The sequence below is a fragment of the Elephas maximus genome, chromosome 21 (genome assembly GCF_024166365.1).
Source record: "Elephas maximus indicus isolate mEleMax1 chromosome 21, mEleMax1 primary haplotype, whole genome shotgun sequence".
NCBI lineage: Eukaryota > Metazoa > Chordata > Mammalia > Proboscidea > Elephantidae > Elephas > Elephas maximus.
In genome coordinates, this window is record NC_064839.1 from 5,419,238 (window position 1) to 5,442,832 (window position 23,595).

A 23,595-nucleotide genomic window follows, 5' to 3' on the forward strand; every position below is an offset into this window, starting at 1 on the left:
ATCAATAATATCAGGTATCAACCCAAGACTAGAACACTGGGCAGAGCAACCAGAAGTCAACCCAGACAGGGAAATCCAAAAAAAACAAAGCAAGATTATTAAAAAAACAAAACAAAAGCCCAAAACAGGGTAACAGCGATATTATTATATAAAAGAAAACAACATTAAAATAGTAAAGAGGGACTAAGAAATGTAATCATCCACCTTCCATATGGAGAGGAAGATATGGTGATACAAAAAAATAAAAGTTAGTTTTAAATTTAGAAAAATAGGGGTAAATAATAAGGTAACCACAAAGGAGACAAACTATCCTACTCATCAAAATAAAATACAAGAATGAAATACAGACTCAGCAGACACAAAATCAACAACAATATGAGGAAAGGACAATATATAAAGAAAATCTACTCAGCATATAAAATCAAGTGGGAAAAAGAAACTGTCAACACACAAAAAAAGAAGTCAAAATGACAGCACTAAATTCATACCTATCCATAACTACCCTGAATGTAAATGGGCTAAATGCAACAATAAAGAGACAGAGACTGGAAGAATGGATTAAAAAACAAGATCCGACTATACGCTGCCTACAAGAGACCCACCTTAGACTTAGAGACACAAACAAACTAAAACTCAAAGGATGGAAAAAAATATATCAAGCAAACAACAATCAAAAAAGAGCAGGAGTGGCAACATTAATTTCTGACAAAATAGACTTTAAAGTTAAATCCATCAGAAAGGATAAGGAAGGACACTATATAATGAGCAAAGGGTCAATACACCAGGAGGACATAACCATAATAAATATTTACTCATCTAATGACATGGCTCCAAAATACATAAAAACAAAGTCTGACAGCATTGAAAAGAGAGAGACAGCTCCACAATAATAGTAGACTTCAGCATACCACTTTCAGTGAAGGACAGAAGATCCAGAAAAAAGCTCAATAAAGACACGAAGATCTAAATGCCACAATCAACCAGCTCGACCTCACAGACATATACAGAACACTCCACCCAACAGCAACCAAGTATACTTTCTTTTCTACTGCACGTGGCACATTCTCTAGAATAGACCATATATTAGGTCATAAAGCAAGCCTTAGCAGAATCCAAAACATGGAAATATTACAAAGCATCTTCTCTGACCATAAGGCCATAAAAATGGAAATCAGTAACAGGAAAAGAGGAAAAACAAATCAAACACTTGGAAACTGAACAATACTTTGCTCGACTATACAAGACATTAAGGATGGAATAAAGAAATTCAGAGAATCTGATGAGAATGAAAACACTTCCTATCAGAACCTTTGGGACACAGCAAAAGCGGTGCTAAGGGGCCAAATGATATCAATAAATGCACACATATTAAAAGAACAAAGGGCCAAAATCAAAGAACTATCCCTACAACTTGAACAAATAGAAAGAGAGCAACAAAAGAAACCCACAGGCTCCAGAAGAAAACAAATAGTAAACATTAGAGCTGAACTAAACGGAACAGAAAAACAACTGAAAGAATTAACAAGACCAAAAGGAGGTTTTTTGAGAAAATCAACAAAACTGATGAACCACCGGCCGAACTGACAAAAGAAAAACAGAAGAGGAAGCAAATAACCCAAATAAGAAATGAGATGGGTGATATTACAACAGACCCAACTGAAATTAAAACAATCATATCAGATTACTATGAAAAATTGTACTCTAACAAATTTGAAAATCTAGAAGAAATGGATGAATTCCTAGAAACACACTACCTACCTAAACTAACACAAACAGAAGGAGAACAACTAAATAGGCCCATAAGAAAAGAAGAGATTGAAAAGGTAATCAGAAACTCCCAACAACAACAACAACAAAAAAAAACTGGTCCCCATGGCTTCACTGCAGAGTTCTACCAAACTTTCAGAGAAGAGTTAACACCACTACTACTTAAGGTATTTCAGAGCATAGCAAAGGACGGAATACTACCAAACTCATTCTACAAAGCCACCATATCCCTGATACCAAAACCAGGTAAAGACACCACAAGAAAAGAAAATTATACAACTATATCCCACATGAATGTAGATGCAAATTATCCTCAACAAAATTCTAGCCAATAGAATTCAACAACATATCAAAAAAAGAATTCACCTTGACCAAATGGGATTCATATCAGGTATGCAGGGATGGTTCAACGTTAGAAAAACAATTCATGTAATCCATCGCATAAATAAAACAAAAGACAAGAATCACATGATTTTATCAATTGATGCAGAAAAGACATTTGACAAAGTTCAACACTCATTCGTGATAAAAACTTACAGCAAAATAGGAATAGAAGGAAAATTCCTCAACATAATAAAGAGCATTTACACAAAGCCAACAGCCAACATCACCCTAAATGGAGAGAGCCTGAAAGCATTCCCATTGAGATGGGGAACCAGACAAGGATGCCTTTTATCACCACTCTCATTCAACATTCTGCTGGAGGTCCTAGCCAGAGCAATTGGGCTTAAGAAATAAAGGGCATCCAGATTGGCAAGGAAGAAGTAAAAGTATCTCCATTTGCAGATGACATGATCTGATACACAGGAAACCCTAAGGAATCCTCCAGAGAACTACTGAAACTAATAGAAGAGTTCAGCAGAGTATCGGGATACAAGATAAACAAGAAAATACAGTTGGATTCCTCTACACCAACAAAAAGAACATAGAAGAGGAAATCACCAAATCAATGCCATTTACAGTAGCCCCCAAGAAGATAAAATACTTAGGAATAAGTCTTACCAGAGATGTAAAAGACTTACTCAAAGAAAACTACAGTACACTTCTGCAAGAAACCAAGAGAGACTTACATAACTGGAAAAACATACCTTGCTCATGGATAGGAAGACTCAACATTATAAAAATGTCTATTCTATCAAAAGTGATCTATACATTTAATGCAATTCCAATCCAAATCCCAATGACATTCTTTAATGAGATGGAAAAACAAATCACCAACTTCATATAGAAGTGAAAGAGGCCCCGGATAAATAAGGCATTACTGAAGAACAAGAACAAAGTGGGAGGCCTTACTTTACCTGATTTTAGAACCTATTATACCACCACAGTAGTCAAAACAGCCTGGTACTGGTACAACAACAGATACATGGACCAATGGAACAGAATTGAGAATCCAGACATAAATCCATCCACATATGAGCAGCTGATATTTGACAAAGGCCCCTAAATAGGTAAATGGGGGAAAAGACAGTCTTTCAAACAAATGGTGCAGGCATAACTGGATATCCATCTGCCAAAAAATGAAACAAGACCCATACCTCATTCCATGCACAAAAACTAACTCAAAATGGATCAAAGACCTAAATATAAAATCTAAAAGAATAAAGATCATGGAAGAAAAAACAGGGACAACATTAGGACCCCTAATACATGGCACAAACAGTACACAAAACATTATAAAGAATGTAGAAGAAAAACTAGATAACTGGGAGCTCCTAAAAATCAAATACCTATGATCATCCAAAGAGTTCATCAAAAGAGTAAAAAGACTACCTACAGACTGGGAAAAAGTTTTTAGCTAGCTATGGCATTTCTGATCAGTGCCTGATCTCTAAAATCTACATGATACTGTAAAAACTCAACTACAAAAAGACAAATAACCCAATTAAAAAATGGGCAAAAGATATGAATAGACACTTCACTAAAGAGGACATTCAGGTAGCTAATAGATATATGAGGAAACGTTCACGGTCATTAGCCATCGGAGAAATGCAGATCAAAACTACAATGAGATTCATCTCGCTCCAAGGCTGGCATTGATCCAAAAAACAGAAAATAATAAATGTTGGAGAGGCTGTGGAGAGACTGGAACACTTATACACTGCTGGTGGGAATGTAAAATGGTACAACCACTTTGGAAATCGATTTGGCAGTTCCTTAAAAAGTTAGAAATAAAACTACCATACGATCCAGCAATCCCACTCCTTGGAATATATCCTAGAGAAATGAGAGCCTTTACACGAACAGATATATGCACACCCATGTTTACTGAGCACTGTTTACAACAGCAAAAAGATGGAAGCAACCAAGGTGCCCCTCAAGAGATGAATGGATAAATAAATTATGGTATATTCACACAATGGAATACTATGCATCGACAAAGAACAGTGAGGAATCTGTGATACATTTCATAACATGGAGGCTCCTGTAAGGCATTACGCTGAGTGAAATTAGTCAGTTGCAAAAGGTCAAATATTGTATAAGACCACTATCATAAGAACTTGAGAAATAGTTCAAACTGAGAAGAAAACATTCTTCTGTGGTTACGAAAGGAGGGAGGGAGGGTGGGAGAGGAGCATTCACTAATTAGATAGTAGATAAGAACTACTTTAGGTGAAGGGAAAGACAAGGGAGGTCAGCACAATTGTACTAAACCAAAAGCAAAGACGTTTCCTGAATAAACAGAATGCTTCGAAGGCCAGCGTAGCAGGGGCAGGGGTCGGGGGACCATGGTTTCAGGGGACATCTAAGTCAATTGGCATAATAAAATCTATTAACAAAACATTTGCATCCGACTTTGAAGAGTGGCATCTGGAGTCTTAAACGCCAGCAAGCATCCATCTAAGATGCATCAGTTGGTCTCAACCCACCTGGATCAAAGGAGAATGAAGAACACCAAGGACACAAGGCGATTAGGAGCCCAAGAGACAGAAAGGGCCACATGAACCAAAGACTGCATCATCCTGAGACCAGAAGAACTAGATGGTCCCCGACTACAACTGATGACTGCCCTGACAAGGAACACAACAGAGAACGCCTGAGGGAGCAGGACAGCTGTGGGATGCAGACCCCAAATTCTCATAAGGCCAGACTTAATGGTCTGACTGAGACTGGAAGGACCCTGGTAGTCATGGCCCCCAGACCTTCTGTTGCCCCAGGACAGGAACCATTCCCGAAGCCAACTCTTCAAACATGGATTGGAGTGGACAATGGGTTGGAGAGGGATGCTGGTGAGGAGTGAGCTTCTTGGATCAGGTGAACACCTGAGACTATGTTGGCATCTCCTGCCTGGCGGGAAGATGAGAGGGTGGAGGGGGTTAGATGTTGGCGAAATGGACACGAAAAGAGAGAGTAGAGGGAGAGAGCGGGCTGTCTCATTAGGGGGAGAGTAATTGGCAGTATGTAGCAAGGTGTATATGGGTTTTTGTGTGAGACTGACTTGATTTGTAAACTTTCACTTAAAGCACAATAAAAATTATAGAAAAAAATTTCAAGAGAGCAAGTACTGGTCATATACAATGGACTGAGAGAATGAGAATAGCAAGAAACTTCTCAACAGTAAATCCGGCAGCGAAAGGATGATAGAGCAACACCTTCAAAGCCCCAAGCCCTATATTGAATAATATATTCAATATACAAGTCCACTTTAAATCAAATTATCCATCAGGTACAAGGGACTAACGATTTTCAAAAATGTAAGAACTTACAAAAACCTACCTCTGATGCATGTTTTCTTAGGAAGTTCCTGGAGTTCAGACTTAACGAGAACAAGGGAGTCAAAAAAAAAAAAGACATGAGAGTCAGGAAGCAGGCAAAGAAGAGTCGTGGGAAGCCCAGAGAGCAGCTAGTTCAGAAGAGAGGAGGAAGAGACAGAGCTACAACACAGATGTCTTTAGAAAAAAAGGAAGCGTTTAACCTTGTGAAAACAAAACTCCGCTAGGTTTTATAAATCTGTTAGTTTGGGAACAGAAAACAAAACAAATGAAAGTCATTAACTCACTGGCCAAGATCAGATCTGTATTTGTTTACTGTGTTTGTCTCCACAGAGAACAATAATTAAAACTGAACACTGCATATTAATTTAACCAACAATTATAATGTAACTACAGAGGACAATGAAGAGAAACTGGGGCATGTGTAGCAGTATAGTATGTACAGGAAGGCATATATGAATACATGATTGTACATGTAAAAGTGTAGGCATACGTATATACGTGCTTATGTGTACCGCATGTAATTTCAAATATAAAACAAAGCACATAGGGAACAATTACATATAAACAGAGAATGTACATGCGGACCTTGCTAGATGGAATACAGAGGAATCAAACTGACTACATCTGTGCAAAGACAGGATAAAAAAGCTTAATATTATCAGTCAAAACAAGGCCAGTGGCCAACTGCAGAACAGACCATCAAACTGCTCACACAGAAGTTGAAGTTGAAGAAAATTAAAACAAGTCCAGTAAAGTCCAAGTATGACCCTGATGATCCCACCTGAATTTAGATACCATCTCAAAAACAGATTTGAAGCACTGAACGCTAATGACCAAAGACAAGGCAGGTTGAGGGATGACATCAAGAACACCATACGTGGAGAATGCAAAAGGTCACTTAAAAGAAAGAAAATGTCAAAATGGATGCCAGAAGAGACTCTGAAACTTGCACTTGAATGCAGAGTAGCTAAAGCAAATGGAAGAAATGATGAAGTACAAGAGCTGAGCAGAAGATTTCAAAGGGTGGTTCAAGAAGACAAAGTAAAATATTATAACGAAATGTGCAAAGACCTGGAGTTAGAAAAACAAAAGGGAAGAATACGCTCAGCATTTTTCAAGCTAAAAGAACCCTCGAGTTGCAATTTTGAAGGATTCTATGGACAAAATCTTGAACAATGCAGGAAGCATCAAAAGATGGAAGGAATACACACAATCACTGTACCAAAAAGAATTGGTCGACATGCAGCCATTTCAGGAGGCACCATGTGATCAAGTACTGATGGTGCTGAAGGAAGAAGTCCAAGCTGCACTAAAGCATTGGTGAAAAACAAGGCTCCAGGAAATGACAGAATACCAATTGACATGTTTCAACAAACAGATGCAGCACCAGAAGTGATCACTTGTCTATGCCAGGAAATTTGGAAGACAGCTACCTGGCCAACTGACTGGACCAAAAACACCGCCATGGAGTCAATTCTGACTCACAGTGAACCTATGGAACAGAGAACTGCCCCATAGGGTTTCCAAGGCTGTAATCTTTACAGAAGCAAACTGCCACATCTTTCTCCCTTGGAGCAGCTGGTAAGATCAAACAACCAACCTTTCAGTTAGCAGCCGAGCGCTTTAACCACTGTGTTACCAGGGCTCCTTAACCGTCTGGAAGAGATTCATATTTGTGACCATTCCAAAGAAAGGTTATCCAAAAGAATGAGGAAATTGTCAAACATTATCATTAATACTACACAGAAGTAAAATTTTGCTGACAGGGAACCGCCAGAAATTCAAACCAGACTCAGGAGAGGACATGGAACAAGGGATATCATTACTGAGGCCAGATGGATTTTGGCTGAAAGCAGAGAATGCCAGAAAGAAGTTTATCTGTGTTCTATGGACTATGCAAAGGTTTTCGGCTGTGTGGATCATAACAAATTATGGATAACGTTGCAAAGAACGGGAATTCCGGAACACTTAACTATGCTCATGCGGAACCTGTACACAGACCGAGAGGCAGTTGTTCAAACAGAACAAGGGGAAACCACGTGGTTTAAAATCAGGAAACGTGTGCTTTAGGGTTGTATCCTTTCACCACACTTATTCAATCCGTATGCTGAGCAAATAATCTGAGAAGCTGGATTATATGTAAAAGAAAGGGGCATAAGGATTGGAGGAAGAGACATTAACCTGCGATACACAGATGACATAATCTTGCTTGCTGAAAGCAGAGAGGACGTGAAGCACTTACTAGTGAAGATCAAAGACTACAGCCATCAGTATGGATTATATCTCAATATAAAGAAAACAAAAATTTTCACAACTGCACCAAGAAGCAAAATCATGATAAATGGAGAAAAGATTAAAGTTGTCAAGGATTTCATTTTACTTGGATCCATAATTAACAGCCATGGAAGCAGCAGTCAGGAAACCAAAGGGTGCACTGCACTGGGTAAATCTGCTGCAAAGGACCTCTTTAAAAGTGTTGAAAAGCAAAGACGTCCCTTTGAGGACTAAGGTGTGCCTGACCCACGTCATGATATTTTCAATCGCCTCATATGCATGCAAAAGCTGGACAATGAATAAGGAAGACCAAGGAAGAATGGATGCCTTTGAATTACATGTTGGCAAAGAATACTGAATACACCATGAACTGCAAGAAGAATGAACAAGTCTGTCTTGGAAGAAATGCAGCCACGGTACTCCTTGGAAGCAAGAATTTGAGACGTTGTCTCCTGTACTCTGGACATGTTATCAAGAGGAATCAGTCCCTGGACAAGGACATCATGCTTGGTAAAGTAGGGTCAGTGAAAAAGAGGAAGACCGGCAATGAGATGGATTGGCACAGCGGCTGCAACAACAGGCTTACACACAGCAACGACCGTGAAGATGGCGCAGGACCAGACAGTGATTCATTCTGTTCCACACAGGGTCCCTATGATTCGGCACTGACTCGACAGCGCCTGACAACAACATATACGGCATTACAGCATTTACTTCAGAATAAAAGCTGAACTCAAACAGATTCCATTCCTTTCCAAAATTACCATTTTTGACAAACCTGGAACACAGGTTTTCCTGAACATAATCCCTACCCTTCTTAGGTGGAAAACGCATTCTTTGAAGCACCTCCTGGAAATCAGGACTTAGCCACTTACTCACCTTATGTGTGAGTACAAGTGCCTAAAAGTATAATTAAATAATGATGTTTTGAGACTCAGATGAATCACGTTTCTCCCCCACCTTGCTCCTCCTCAGAACAAGTCAGATTTTACAGGTGTTTCCGCATCTCATTGGACACAGAGAAAAGAGTCTGGTAGCCCGGCGATGGACCTTTACCTTGACTCGTCTCCGTTTTCTCCCTTTCTCTTCCCCTGGAACCTGCTTCTCTCCTTTCTTTCTCTTTTTCCGCGTTCTGTCCTTGTGTTTGTCATGGGCGTTTTTATCTTCGAAGAGGCTTGAGTCGTGCCCCGAGCTGCCCGTGGAGAGTTCGGTGACCTCGCTCCCTCCCACTCTGAGGACCAGCTTCAGGGGCTTCTCCGCGAACTCCGGAAGGAACGGGCCTCGGTCAGGGGCCGGCCGGGCGGCACCCACAGTGCGCGGCGACCAGGATCAGGGAGGGGAGGCGGCCGCCCTACAAAGCTGAACGAGCGGCACCGGCCAAGCGGCCGCGGCGGCACCGCCCCGAGCGCTCCCGGGCCTCTCCCGGCCGTCCCACACCTCCCAGCAAGAGGCCCGCCCGCGGCCCGGGGGACCCGAGCTCGAATCCCGCCCCGCCTGGGTTCGGCGCCGCCTCGGCAAAGCGGGTCTGCCGCGTGGGGAGCGGCCCCGGTCCACCCTGGGCGCTGGAGGGTCGTGTGGAAAGAACAAAACCCCACCGAGCCCGCCGGCCCAGCCCAGCCCTCCCCTTCGTAGAGGTGTTTGTCCGACTTGAGCTTCTCGCCCATGTCCGTCCGGGCCCCGGCGCCAGCCCCGCCGCCTCAGGCCCAGGCCGTGCGGCGCCGCTTCTGGTCCGGCCCAGGCGAGCGGAGTCCGGGAGCGGGACCCGCGAGACCCAACGCCGCGAGGCAGGGAAGCCGTGCGCGCCGAGGGGCGCGAGGCTCCTCGGGAGAAGACGGGGCGCGAGACCCGGGCGGAACCCCAGAGCGGCTGCGGGCCAGCGAGCAGACGGCGCAGAGGCGGGAGAGAGGGCCCCTCGTGCACAGGGTGCGGCCGGCTGCGCGTGGCGGCCCCTGGAGGCCGGAGGTGGCGCTGCATCCTGTGCATCTGAGGTGGAGTCTAGGCCAGAGGCGGAGTCTGGACAAGGGACCAGGCCAAGGCCGGAGCTGGGGTCCACCGCCCCAAATGAGGAGTGTTGACACCCACCACCATCTTCTTTCCCTCGGTCTCCCTGTCTGCATCTCCCTCTTTCTCCCTCTCCCTCTCCCTCTCTTCCTTTCTCTATCCCTTTCTTCTTTTTTTAAAAAAGTTACCCTCCTTCCTTCCTTGTTTCCTACCTTTCTCCCCACTTTCCTTTGCTTCTATTTCTTCCGTTTAATAATATTTATTGGATCCGACACTGGGACCCGGATCCAGCAAACCCAGCACACTGGGAACTGAAAGATTTTAATCTTGAAAAAAATCCTTATGTGCTGTCTTAGCCTGGGTTCTCCAGAGAAGCAAAACCAGCACAGTGCATACATAGAGATACCAAAAAAAAAAAAACCAAACCCAGTGCTGTTGAGTCTATTCCAACTCATAGCGACCCCATAGGACGGAGTAGAACTGCCCCATAGAGTTTCCAAGGAGCACCTGGAAGATTCAAACTGCAGACCCTTTGGTTAGCAGCCGTAGCACTTAACCACTATGCCACCAGGGGTTCCATATATATATATATGTATGTATGTGTATACACACACTGCACTGGTGTATATATATATATTGTGTATGTATGTGTATATGTATATATATGAACTCTATGGGGCAGTTCTACTCAGTCCTATAGGGTCGCTATGAGTCGGAATAGACTCGATGGCACTGGGTTTTGGTTTTGGGCACATACATAAAAAAAAAAAAAAACCCACATGTATATATACATATATACACCCATTTTAGAGGCTGTAAAGTCCCAAGTCCGTGGGTCAGGCCAGAGGCTTCTCCTGACTCACATAACCCAGGTGCTGGTAAATCCAAGATCAGGAAGTCAAATAGGAGGCCTCTGCTTCACAGGCTGTGGATGCCAGCAAGTCCCATGATAGGCAGGTAAGACAGCAGGTAAGCCGCTATCTCAAGTCCTGAGAACCAGAGGTCAGATGAGCAGGAGCCAGCTGTAGGATCCAGAGTGAGCAAAAGCCAGCAAGCTTTACCAAAAATCCACCTATATTGGATGCACGCCACACCCCCTAGGAAAATCTCTGTCAACTGATCAGCTACTCACAACAGATCTCATCATGGAGGTGATCACGTTAGATAAGATCTCATTATGGAAGTGATTACATCATTCAAAAACTGCCAAACTCCTCTGGGATCTTAAATGCTAGCAAGCAGCCATCTAAGATGCATCAATTGGTCTCAACCCACCTGGAGCAAAGGACAATGAAGAACACTAAAGACATATGGTAAGATGAGTTCCAATTCATCCATTTCTGTATTCCCAGCACCAGTGGTGTGCTTGGGATAGGAAGCATCAAAAAATGCTAGTTGAGCTGAACTATATTGTGACATGCAGATTCTAATGTGACATCCAAAGATCCTCATCTCCTGGTATTCATGTCCTCATCTTGAGTGTGGACTGGTCTAGCAACTTGTTTCTAAGAAGATGGCAAAGGTGACTGAATGTCACTTCTGTGATTGGGTTACATAAGATTGCAATTCCCATCTTGCTAGCAGACTCTCTACTACCTTCTTGGTTTACATGCTTTGATGATGCAACTGCCATGTTGGAGAGGCCCATGAAGCAAGGAACTGTGGGCAGGCTTCAGCTAATACCCATCTAGGAGCTGAGTCTCTCATCTCAACAACCCTTGAGGAGCTGAATTCTGCCAACAATCACCTGAGCTTCAAAGCAGACCTTTCCTCAGTGGGAGCCTTCAGATGAGACCAAGGCCCTGGCCTATACCTTGATTGTAGCCTTGTGAGAAACCCTGAAGCACAGGACGTAGCTAAGCCACACCCAGACTGTTAATCCACAGACACTGGGAGATAATAAATATGTGTTATTTTTAGCCACTAAATTTTGGGAAATTTTGCTACACAACAATAGATAGCTAGTACACATATCAATCCCAAACAGGAATTTTCTGAGCCTGCTATGTATTGCTCTAAGAAGGACTAAAGTGACGGCAACACAGCTACTGTCTTCTGAGCAATTGCCTGTGAAGGGCACTGGGCTAAAACATTGCACCCATTATCCTCTTTCAACCTTACTCTAAGCTGGTAATATTAGTCCTGTTATCCTTATTCCAGAGATGAGGAAACTAAGACTTGGAGAAGTCAGTGGTTTATCCAAGGCCACACAGCTTGCCAATCTGGGATTTGAAACCATGTCTGTCTGCCTCCAAAACCCATACTCTAACCATGCTGCCACACTGCTATTTGAAAAAAGGGTCAGATAATTTCCAATGTCCTTTTGTGCATATTTGGAATTGTGATGGTTAAGATTTTGTGTCAGCTTGGCTGAGCCATGATTCTCAGTGTTTTGGCAGATGTAAAATGTTGTGCTCACTTCCCTGTTGAAATCTGATATGTGATCGCCCCCGTGATGGAATCTGCTAAGTGGTACCGGCGGGGGCGGGGGCTGTGGCAACTTACCACCACCTCAGCCTTCATCTCTCCACCCTCTGCAGCCTACTTCCTCCCTGCTCACCTTGCCAAGGTTTTGGGCTTGTTCTGGATCCAGCAGCTATCTCTTGTCTGAACTCCAGTTCTTGGGACTTGAGCTAGCAGCTTATCTGTCGATCTTCACAGCCTGCGAAGAAGAGTCCTGCTCCCCGACCTGCTGATCGTGGGTTCACCAGCCCCTGCAGCTATGTGAATCAGGAGAATCCTTGCAGACTTGCCTGCCAATCTTCGGACTCACCGACCTTCACAGCCTGTAAGCGGGAGCCCTGCTCTTCAACGTGCCAATCTTGGGTCCACCAGCTTCTGCAGCTGTGTGAACTGGGAGAGGCCTCTATTCTAATCCACGAACTTGGGACAATCTACAATCACGTGAACTGTTTCCTTGCTATAAATCTCTCTCTGGATATATTTATATGCTTTACTGGTTTTGCTTCTCCAGAGAACTCAGCCTAAGACAGGAATAGTGCTAGATTAAAACAAATCAGAGAAGAGGATGCACGTGCTTGTATAAACTTGTACAAGTAAATGCTTGTACATTGAAAGGGATTGCGGTGCAATGGGTTTCTCTTATATACGGCCTTTCTGGCCTTGGGTTTATAATTCTGCCAAAGGTGATCGGCTGGACCACAATCTTGCAGGGGATAAGTCAGTATACTATGCAAATAGGGTCCATAAAACCACCCAAAGGATTAAGTGACCTTTCAGGAATTGGTCAATTACTATGCAAATTGTGTGATTGTGGTCTACTGGGGGGATTGGTCAGTTTGTGGTTGTAATCGTTAGGGTCGTGTGTCAACTTGGCTGGGCCGAGATTCTCACTGGTTTGGCAGTTATGATGTAGTTTGGCAGTAGTGTAATAATGTTATCACCTTCATGATAATATTTGATATAATGGGATCACCTCTATGATGGGATCTGCTGTGAGTAGCCAATCAGTTGAAGGGAAGTTCCCTTGGGGGTGTGGCCTGCATCAAATGTAGGTGGGCTTTTTGGCAAGGCTTATGGGATTTTGCTCACTCTGGATCCTGTAGCTGTGTCCTGTTCATCTGACCTCCAGTTCTTGGGACTTGAGCCAGCAGCTTACCTGCCATCTTGCCTGCCAGTCTTGGGACTCATCAATCTTTGCAGCCTGTGGGCAAGAACTCTGCTGTCTGACCTGCTGATCTTGGGTTTGCCAGGCCCTGTGACTACATGAATCAGGAGGAGCCTCTATCCTGACCCACTGACTTCGGACATTCCAGGCTCTACAACCACATGAACCATTTCCTTGATATAAATCTCTCTCTCTCTCTCTATGTATATGCTTTACTGGTTTTACTTCTCTAAAGATCCCAAACTAAGACACTAGGAAAATAGTAAATCAAAAGCAATACCACATTCTTGGGGGGATTGCAGAGATTACTGCCACCATCAGGGACTTGAAGGATGCAGGGGTGGTGATTCCCACACATCCCCAATCAACTTGCCTATTTGGCCTGTGCGAAAAACAGATCGATCTTGGAGAATGACAGTGGATTATCGAAAACTTAACCAGGTGATGACTCCAATTGCAGCTGCTGTTCCAGATGTGGTTTCATTGCTTGAGCAAATTAATACACCTCCTGGAACCTGGTAGGCAGCTGTTGATCTGGCCAATGCCTTTTTCTCCATACCTGTTTTAAACGAACACCAGAAGCAGTTTGCCTTTAGCTGGCAAGGCCAACAATAAACCTTCAGTGCATTCAGGGCTGTATCACCTCTCTAGCCCTATGTCATAATTTAGTTTGCAGGGACCTTGATCACCTTTCCCTTCTGTCAGACATCACACTGGTCCATTACATTGATGACATTATGCTGATTGGACCTAGCAAGGAAGAAACGTCGATGACTCTGGACTTATTGTAAAACATTTGTGTGCAAGAGGGTGGGAAATTAATTCCACAAAAATTCAGGTGCCTTCCACCTCAGTGAAATTTCTAGGGGTTCAGTAATGTGGGGCATGTCGAGATATTCCTTCTAAAGTGAAGGATAAGTTATTGCATCTGGCCCCTCCCACAACTAGTGGGCCTCTTTGGATTTTGGAGTCAACATGGCCCTCATTTGGGTGTGCTACTCTAGCCTATTTATCAACTGACTCAAATTGCTGCTAGTTTTCAGTGGAGCCCAGAACAAGAGAAGGCTCTACAACAGGTTCAGGCTGCCATGCAAGTGGTTCTACCACTTGGGTTATATGATCTGGCTGATCCCACGGTGCTTGAAGTGTCAGTGGCAGATAGAGATGCTGTTTGGAACCTTTGGTAGGCCCCTACTGGTGAATCACAGTGCAGGCCCTTACGATTTTAGAGCAAAGCCTAGCCATCCTCTGCAGATAACTGTTCTCCTTTTGATAAACAGCTTTTGGCTTCTTATTGGGTATTAGTAGAGACTGAGTGTTTAATCATGGGCCAACAAGTCACCATGCAGCCTGAGCTGACCATCATAAACTGAGTGTTGTCTGACCCACAGAGTCATAAAGTCAAATGTGCACAGCAGCACTCCATCATGAAACGGAAGTGGTATATTCAAGAATCAGACCAGAGCGGACCTGAAGGCACAAGTAGGTGCATGAGGAAGTGACCCAAATGCCCATGGTCTCAATCCTGTCACTTCACTTTCCATTTCCCAGTCTGCACCTATGGGCTCATGGGGAGTTCTTTATGATCAGTTGACTGAAGAAGAGAAAACTCATGCCTGGTTGACAGATGGTTCTATGCAATACACAGACACAACTCTTAAAATGGACAGTGGCAAGCACCACAGCCCCTTTCTGGGACCTCCCTGAGGAACGATGATGAAGGGATATCCTCCCAATGGACAGAACTTTGACCGGTGTACCTGGTTGTTCACTTTGCTTAGAATGAGAAGTGGCCAGATGTGTGCCGCAGATCAAGGGACTCAGTTCACAGCAAATGAACTGTGGCAATGAGCCCATGCTCATGGAATTCACTGCTCTTAGCATGGTGTTACCATCATCCTGAAGCAGCTGGCTTGATAGAACAATGGAATTGCCTCCTAAAGACACAATTATAGTGTCAGCTACACGGCACTCCCTTGCAGGTTTGGGGCAATGTTCTCCAGGAGGCTATATATGCTCTAAACCAGCAACCAATACGTGGTGTTGTTTCTCCCGTAGCCGGGACTCAAGGATCCAGGAATCAAGGGGTGGCACCACTCACCAATACCCCTAGTGGCCCACTGGACAAAATTTTTGCTTCATGTACCCATGACCTTATGCTCTGTGGCTCTAGAGGTCTAAATTCCAAAGGGACGAATGTTCCCACCAGGAGACTCATACCACTGAAGTGGAAGTTAAGAATGCTGCTTGGCCACTTTAGGCTCCTCATGCCTCTGGATCAACAGGCAAAGGAGGAAATTACTGTATTGGCTGGTGTGATTGATCCTGATTACCAACGGGAAATCAGATTGATATTACATAATACAGGTAAAGAGGAGTATGACTGGAATACAGGACATCTTTTAAGGTGTCTCTTAGCACTACCGTGCCCTGTGATTAAAGTCAATGAAAAACTTCAGCAACCTAGTTCCGACATGACTACTAATGGTCCGGACCCTTCAGGAATGAAATTTGGGTCACTACACAAAGCAAAGAACCACAACCAGCTGAGGTGGTTGCTGAGGGCAAAGGGAATACAGAATGGGCAGTGGTTCTAAATACCAGTCACCATCATGTGACCAGTTGCAGAAATGAGGATTTTAATTGTCATGAGTATTTCTTCCTTGTATGTGTGCATCAAATATTTTTGTTTTCTTAACTTAAAAAATATAAGATGTAAACAGGACTAGTGCATTTTTAGTTGTACACATGTTGGTTGTATCATGTTAGGTGCAAGTATGACTTTGTAATTGTCTTTATTTAGAGATTGCACATGGTTTAAGGAGATGTGTACAGGTGCCAAGTTGACAAGGGGTGGACTGTGATGTTAAGGTTGCGTGTCAGTTTGGCTGGGGTATGATTCTCAGTGGTTTGGCAGTTATGTAATGATATAGTTTGGCAATTATGTAATGTAGTTGGGCAGTTAATGTAATGATGTAGTTATCCTCAGTTTTGTGATATAATGTAATCACTTTCATGATGTGATCTGATGTAATCAGGCAATCAGTTCTTCAGGGGTGTGGCCTGCATTCAATATATATGGATATTCTGGCAAAGTTTGCTGGCTTTTGCTCCCTCTAGATCCTGCATCTGGCTCATCATCATCTGACCTCTGGTTCTTGGGACTTGAGCAAGTGGCCTGCCATATTGCCTGCCATCTTGGGAATTCATCAGCCTCCACAGCCTGTGAACGAGCAGCCGTCTTGGGTTCATCAGTCCCTGTAGCTATGTGAATCAGGAGAAGCCTCCAGCGTAATTCCTGACCCATAGACTTGGGACTTTCCAGCCAGAGGTGGGGGAAGCACTGAGCAGAAGAGGCACGTGGTAGGGCTCTGGACACTGCTGGGAGCCTCCTGGCCTGAGCTTATTAGTCTCAGATAGCGAAGAAAATGTTTTGCATCCATTTAACCCTCCCAGCAATCTACAGGCCCTGGGCACTGCCATCAGTGCCATTCTACAGATAAGGAGACTGAAGGACAGAAATATAATTAGCCCAAGGAATGCGGGCTACCAGGGAGGTCCCTAGTCCAGCCCCACCCATTCTTACCTCCCAAATAGCCCACCCTCCTACCCAAAGCAGGACGAGGCAAAGGGGAGCCCCAAACACAGCTAGATGACACCAGTAATGACCAATGTATCCACTTAGGAAGCAGTTCCTCTGTGCTAGGCACAGTATGAGCATCATCATCCTTAAAACTACCTGATGCAGTGGGTACCACAAACAACCCCATTTTACAGATCAAGAAACAGAGGCGCAGTCTCACACACTGCTAGAAGGAGGCAGAGTAGGGCTTCAACAAAGGCCATCAGACCAGAGCACTATCCGGCTCTCCCCAGAGATAGGGGGCTGGACCCGAAGACTTCCAGAAGATCCCTGCTTCTCTGGCTGGTGTTCAGCTATGGAGGTCTCACTCCCTGATCCAAACTCACTCCCAGTTCTTGTCTACATTAAGGAAAAAAAGTTACCATCGAAAACCGTTGCCATTTAGTTGACTCCTACTCATGGCGATGCTATGTGTGTCAGAGTAGAACTGTGCTCCATAGGAGTTTTCATGGCTGATTTTTTAGAAGTAGATCACCAGGACCAACCCACCAACCTTTCAGTTAGCAGCTGAGCATGTTAACCATTAGCACCATCAATTTCAAGCACAGTGAACACCTAAAAGGTCCACTTCCCTCACCTTGAGCACAGCCCGATGAAACGCTAGAATTGGCTGCCGTGATATAGGCATCCAGCATGACCAGTCCTCCTGCTCTCTCAGAGGGACCAGACATTTCCCAGGCAGGTTAAGTAGTACCCTCCACCTGGGCAACGGGACGTGGGAAGCTGCCACCACCTCAGTGTGAATGTGCCCAGGTACTCTTACTCCAGGGACAAGGCCGAAGGACCTGCCACCACTGCATCTCTCCATCACCCCTAGCAATGGTGGGATGGCAAAGCCTGGAAATCTGCCTCCCAGCTGAGGCAAGGCTCAGCCACACACTATGAGAATGGATGGCCCACTGGGCTTGAGAGCCCTGACTTGGTCCAGCCATGCCAAAGGCCTCGTCCCACCCTACTTCTCCCCCGCAGTGGGCACAGAGAAAGGGTCCAAGCACAGGGAGAACCAGGTTCCTTCAGAGGAGCCTGAGTTCCTCACCCCACCAGTGAGAACCCCCCCCACCCCATTAACCCTCCAGCCCCAGCTGGGGCCCTTGTGCTCAGCTTTGGGCCTCACCAAAGATGAGGTCCAGTGTCCTGAGCCCTGCTCCAGACTTCAACACAGTGGTTCTCCTCTAGAGTGGAAACTCCTGGGGACAAACCCACCATGTGACCCAGGACAGAACACCACCCCTCTGGGCTCAGCTTTCTCCTCTGGCAACTGGGGGTGAATGGCACCTACCGCATAGGGCAGTGGGGGGGGGTGAGAATGGGCTATGTAAGTAGTTTCGAACTGTAAGGGAGGTGCACATCCCTTAAGTAACATCAAGCCGGATCTTTGCCAAAGCCTGTAACACCAACCCACACTCCTGTAGCTCTCGCAACACAGACTCCTGCTCCCAAGACCAGCTTCTGGCAAAGAAGTCCTGCAAGGCCACGACTCACCCCCTACCTCTGGAAATGGGGTACTAGTAAACAGCCACTTCTAATAAGACACCACTGGAGAGTTTTCCCCCAGAAAGTTCACACCTTCCTTCTGACAGGCACAGAGCCTGGAACACAGACAGCCTCCTTCCTCCATACCCACCTCAGGAGCCACAGGAAAAACCTGGGAAACCCAGGGCCCGAGTGGGAAGACACAACCCAGTTAGAAGCAAAGAGGACTAAGAAAGGTTCCCAGATATTAGCCTCCCCATGTTCTGTGCTGCCAGTCACTTTAAACTTCCCCTGAAATCCAATCACTTTTCACTTAAATATATCATTTAGCGTTGTCTGAGGCAGTAATCCTGGTGGAGTAGTGGTTAAGTGCTACGTAACCAAAGGGTGGGCAGTTAGAATCCGCCACAAGCTCCCTGGAAACTTTATGGGGCAGTTCTACTCTGTTCTGTAAGGTCACTATGAGTCGGACTCGACGGCACTGGTATTTTTTTCTGGAGGCAGTAACACACCCATGAAGTCACAGATTTACTGCTCTATTTACACACTTGTTAGGTGCCTTTGAGTTGCTTCCAATTTGTAGTGACCTCATATATAACAGTGCAAAATGATGCCCGGTCCTGGGTCGTCCTCACCATCATTGCTACACTTGAGCCCACTGTTGCAGCCACTGTGTCAGTCCATCTTGTTGAGGGGCTTCCTATTTTTCACTGGCCCTCTACCTTACCAAGCATGGTGTCCTTCTCCAGGGACTGATCCCTCCTGATAACATGTCCAAAGTATGTGAGATGAAGTCTCATCATCCTTGCTTCTAAGGAGCATTCTGGCTGTACTTCTTCCTAGACAGATTTATTCGTTCTTCTGGCATATTCAATATTCTTCGCCAACATCATAATTCAAAGGCATCAATTCTTCTTTGGTCTTCCTTATTCATTGCCCGGATTTGCATGCATTTGAGGCAACAGAAAATACCACGGCTTGGGTCAGATGCACTGTCTGGACTGAATCGTATCCTACCAAAATATGTGTCAACTTGTTTAGGCCATGATTCCCAGTATTGTGTGGTTGTCTTCCATTTTGTGATTAATATACTTTTCCTCTGTGTTGTAAATCCTAATTCCTGCCTCTGGTTAATGAGGCAAGATTAGATTATATTAAGGAGAGTTAGGGTGGGATGTAACACCCTTTCTCAGATCATATCCCTGATTTAATGTAGTTTCCCTGGGGTGGGGGCTGCACCACCTTTTATCTCACAAGAGATAAAAGGAAAGGGAAGCGAGCAGAGAGTTGGGGACCTTATACCACCAAGAAAGCAGTACCAGGAGCAGAGCCTGTCCTTTGGACCTGGGGCCCCTGTGCCTGAGAAGCTCCTCAGCCAGAGGAAGATTGATGACAAGAACCTTCCTCCAGAGTCAACAGAGAGAGAAAGCCTTTCCCTGGAGCTGATGGACTTGTAGCCTACTAGTCTACTAGACTGTGAGAAAATTAATTTCTCTTTGTTAAAGCCATCCATTTATGGTATTTCTGTTATAGCAGCACTAGATGACTAAGACACACATCTTAGTCCTTAAAGTGACATCTTTGCGTTTTCACACTTTAAAGAGGTTTTTTGCAGCAGATTTGCCCAATGCAAAGTGTTTGATTTCTTGACTGCTGCTTCCATGGGCATCGATTATGGATTCAAGTAAAATAAAATCCTTGACACTTCGATCTTTTTTCCATTTATCATGATGTTGCTTATTGGTCCAGTTGTGAGGATTTTTGTTTTATTTATATTGAGGTGTAATCCATACTGAAGGCTGTGTTCTTTGATTATCATCAGTGTTTTCTCTAAAACACATTCAAACAAATACAGTAAAAATTACAAAATCTGAATCTGTATAAGGTGGAAACATGTTATAAAAGGAAAACTCAAATATTTTCCACTAAAAGAGAGCTATGGAAAAGTTGTAAGACCACCCTGTCCAAGGTGAAAAACTTGCAATACCCAGAAAAACAAGGCAGTTCTGTCAAGTTCCAGCTCTGACTGTACTTTAAATGTTGAACACGTTCATTCGTGTACAGGCTAAAACCACCTGAAGGTCCCAGGCCATACTTCATGAAACTCTGAGTCCAGCCCAGCTCCCACCCCTGTGGTTCACAGCCTCCAAGAGAAGAGGTGCCAGCCCATGATTACACAGCTGTTTGAGGCAGAACCACCTCAGCCCCACATCCAGGCCCTCTGCTTCCCTCCACCTTCCCTCCCCCCATGCCCCAGGGCTGGCCAGGAGGAAGCCCCCACTCTCTGCTAACCCTGCCCCTGCCCCAAAGTGGTGACCCAGAAAAGAGGCACCTGCTTTGTCCTATGTACGTGGACACGTGTTTTGGTGAGCAAACAAAGACTTAAAAGGACCCACTCCAGACAATCCACACCGGTTCCAGGGAACATGGACTGGATAGGGCTGAAGGGAAAGGAGACTGTTGCATTTTTTTGAGACGTCTTTGTTTTCTGTCTCTTGGATACATGTCACTTTCAGAGTTTCTGTTTGTTGATTTTCTTAATCTGATAAAGTAAGGTCAATTGCCTGCCGTTCCCTCACTAATTTTTTACTTTCAGTAAGAAAAGTGAAGTGTACTTGCAAATGCAAAATTACAACCTTGGAAAGAAATATGGACATTTGAGTTTGTAGTTTATTGAATTCTAGGTGGAAGGAGCCAAATGACCAACACGGCACGTTCTTGTCAGTCTGGGGAACACCAGTGACAAACTGTCTCTGGTCCCTGGATGAGGAGCTGCCCCACCAGCCCCTGGCTGTCTGCACACAGGCTCCAAGAGCACTCCCAATCCCAGCCCAGACCCTGCCCAGCTCACGGCCAGGCCAAGACCACCAGGGTGAGCTCACGTCCATACCCTGGAGGTGGGGGTCTGCCCAGTTTAGGCCCCTCAGGTGGACATCCTATCCCTGCACCCCTCTTTACCTAGCTCTCCTCCAGGGTGCTTGGGAAACAGGCCAGTGATTGCACACACAGGAAGGTGGCTGGGCCCTCCACCTGCCCCTCCTTGGGCAATGTCTAGGCTCCTTCCACCAACTACCTAATGAGAGTGAGTCACTTCGGGGACCCACAACTTCCTGCTGTGTCCGTGGTGGCAGCAGAATGGCTCACACCAAACCCTCTGCTCAGGACCTCTTGGGGTGCACGGCCCCTCCCCCAGCCACAGTGGAGCCCTCAACAGGAGTGGGGAAAGCTGCCATGCCAGATGCCCACTCCAGTGTCTTCATGGAAACTTGAATCTTTAAGCTGGAACAATTTTGAAACACACACGCAAGCACCAAAAATCTCCATTAGAAGTCCCAAGATGACTATTCCAAGGTGAGGGAGTAAATGCATTCTTAATGAGCAATTAGAAGCAGGCAGCCGGGCAGAGGGGCCCCAGCCTGGCTCTTTACCTCTTCACCTCCCTGGGCCTCATCCATCCCTGAGAGGCTCTGAGTAGAGGATCAGCAGACCCTCAGGGTAGCCTAAGAGGTCAAAGGTCTTCCAGCCCAGCCCCTTGTCTGTCTGGTTCACACCTGCCCCCATGCTGGGGCCAAGGCAGGGGGTGGCAGCAAGGCCCATTCCACACAGCCAGAGAGCCCCCAGAGAACACCAGCATCCCTGGGCACCAGGCAGCCTGAAACCAAGCCGCAGCTCCTCTTCTGCTTTGACAGATCAACAGGACTGTTGGAGCTCAGTGGTGAGGCAGAACGCTGGGAAGGGCTGCAAAGCAGGAACACACTAGCCCAGCCGGGGATGGCACCTTCTGTCCCCAGTCCATCCTTCCGAGCACGCCACTTGGGTTCCTGGAGTCATTTTCTACTTTTTCGGAAACGATTCTATGGCAACTTTTTTTTTTCTTTTTAATGTTGACAAGGATGTGTCCCTCCCTCCCCCACATACACACAGGTCCAACACCCCTCTTCCGGGCTTTCTAGCCCCTACCCTTCCCTGTCACAGCACCATTTGCTGTGGTGTGACCATGGGTTGTTGGTTTGTCTCCCTCAGATGACTTCCCCGGAGAGGGCAGAGATGGCAGCCATGCCACTCAGAGCTGGGTCCCTGCCCCCAGCACAGAGCTAGGCAGGGTTGTGCTAGGCACTATGAGAGGTGGGGCTTGGAAGGTGCTGGGGAGGACCAGCCTCTGCCCCAAAGGTCTCTGGGCTGCTCCAGAGCCCACAGATGGTATTCGGGGACTTCACTGTGGGGCCTGGCCATCAGTAACCCCTCCTTTCAACAATCATCTCTGTCACCCTGTCATTGGTGTGTGGTCCTTACACAAGTCTGTGACCAATGTTCCTGACAGACAGAGATGGAGAAAGTGAGTGAAACATGATGCCTGCATCAGAGATCCCCTTATCCCCGTCTCTGCTGCAGGCATTTCAGCTGCGTTGCTTCATAGCATACTCAGTCCTCAAATCCTCCCAAGAAAACTTATTGCTGTTGAGTCAATATGAACTCATAGGAACCCCATAGGGCAGAGTAGAACTGTCCCATAGGGTTTCCTAGGCTGTACATCATTACGGACGCAAACTGCCATATCTTTCTCCCACGGAGCGGCTGATGGGTTTGAACTGTTGACCTTTTGGTTAGCAATGCCTCACAAGTGTTAGTCAGCATCAGAATCACCTAGAGGCCTGGTTAAAACCCAGATTGCTGGGTCCCACTCCAAGTTTCTGATTCAGCAGGTATTGTTGTAAGGATGAGAATGTTTTTTATGTGTGTGCTAAAATATATATAACATAAAAATTGCCATTTTAACTACAACAGAAACTGAACCCCCCAGAAAAACCCACGGCCACTGAGTCTGACTCATGGTGACCCCGTGTGTTACAGAGCAGAACTGTTCCACAGGACTTCCTTGGCTGTGAGCTTTATGGAAGCAGATTACCAGGCCTTTCCTCCTTGGCACCACTGGGTAGGTGGTGCCAACCTTGAAATTAATAGTCAAGTGCAAACTGTTTGCACCACCCAAGGACCTTCACAGCAGAGCTAAGACTCACTTATTTCAGCATACTCGACCTTTCTGTTTACCAGCTATGGAAACTGCAGCCACGTGGGGCACCACGCAAGTGCCC

General features: G+C 45.4%; 1 protein-coding gene across 1 annotated transcript in view; it reads right to left on the bottom strand.

The window, feature by feature from the left end:
• Nucleotides 1-9,731, bottom strand: part of LOC126065066 (bromodomain-containing protein 7-like) — a 98,300-nt gene extending 88,569 nt beyond the window's left edge. The window contains 3 exon segments of the mRNA XM_049864734.1: nt 8,814-9,088; nt 9,132-9,319; nt 9,418-9,731. Coding sequence (XP_049720691.1) covers nt 8,814-9,088; nt 9,132-9,319; nt 9,418-9,731 — 777 coding nt within the window.
• Between the last annotated feature and the right edge of the window lie 13,864 nt (nt 9,732-23,595).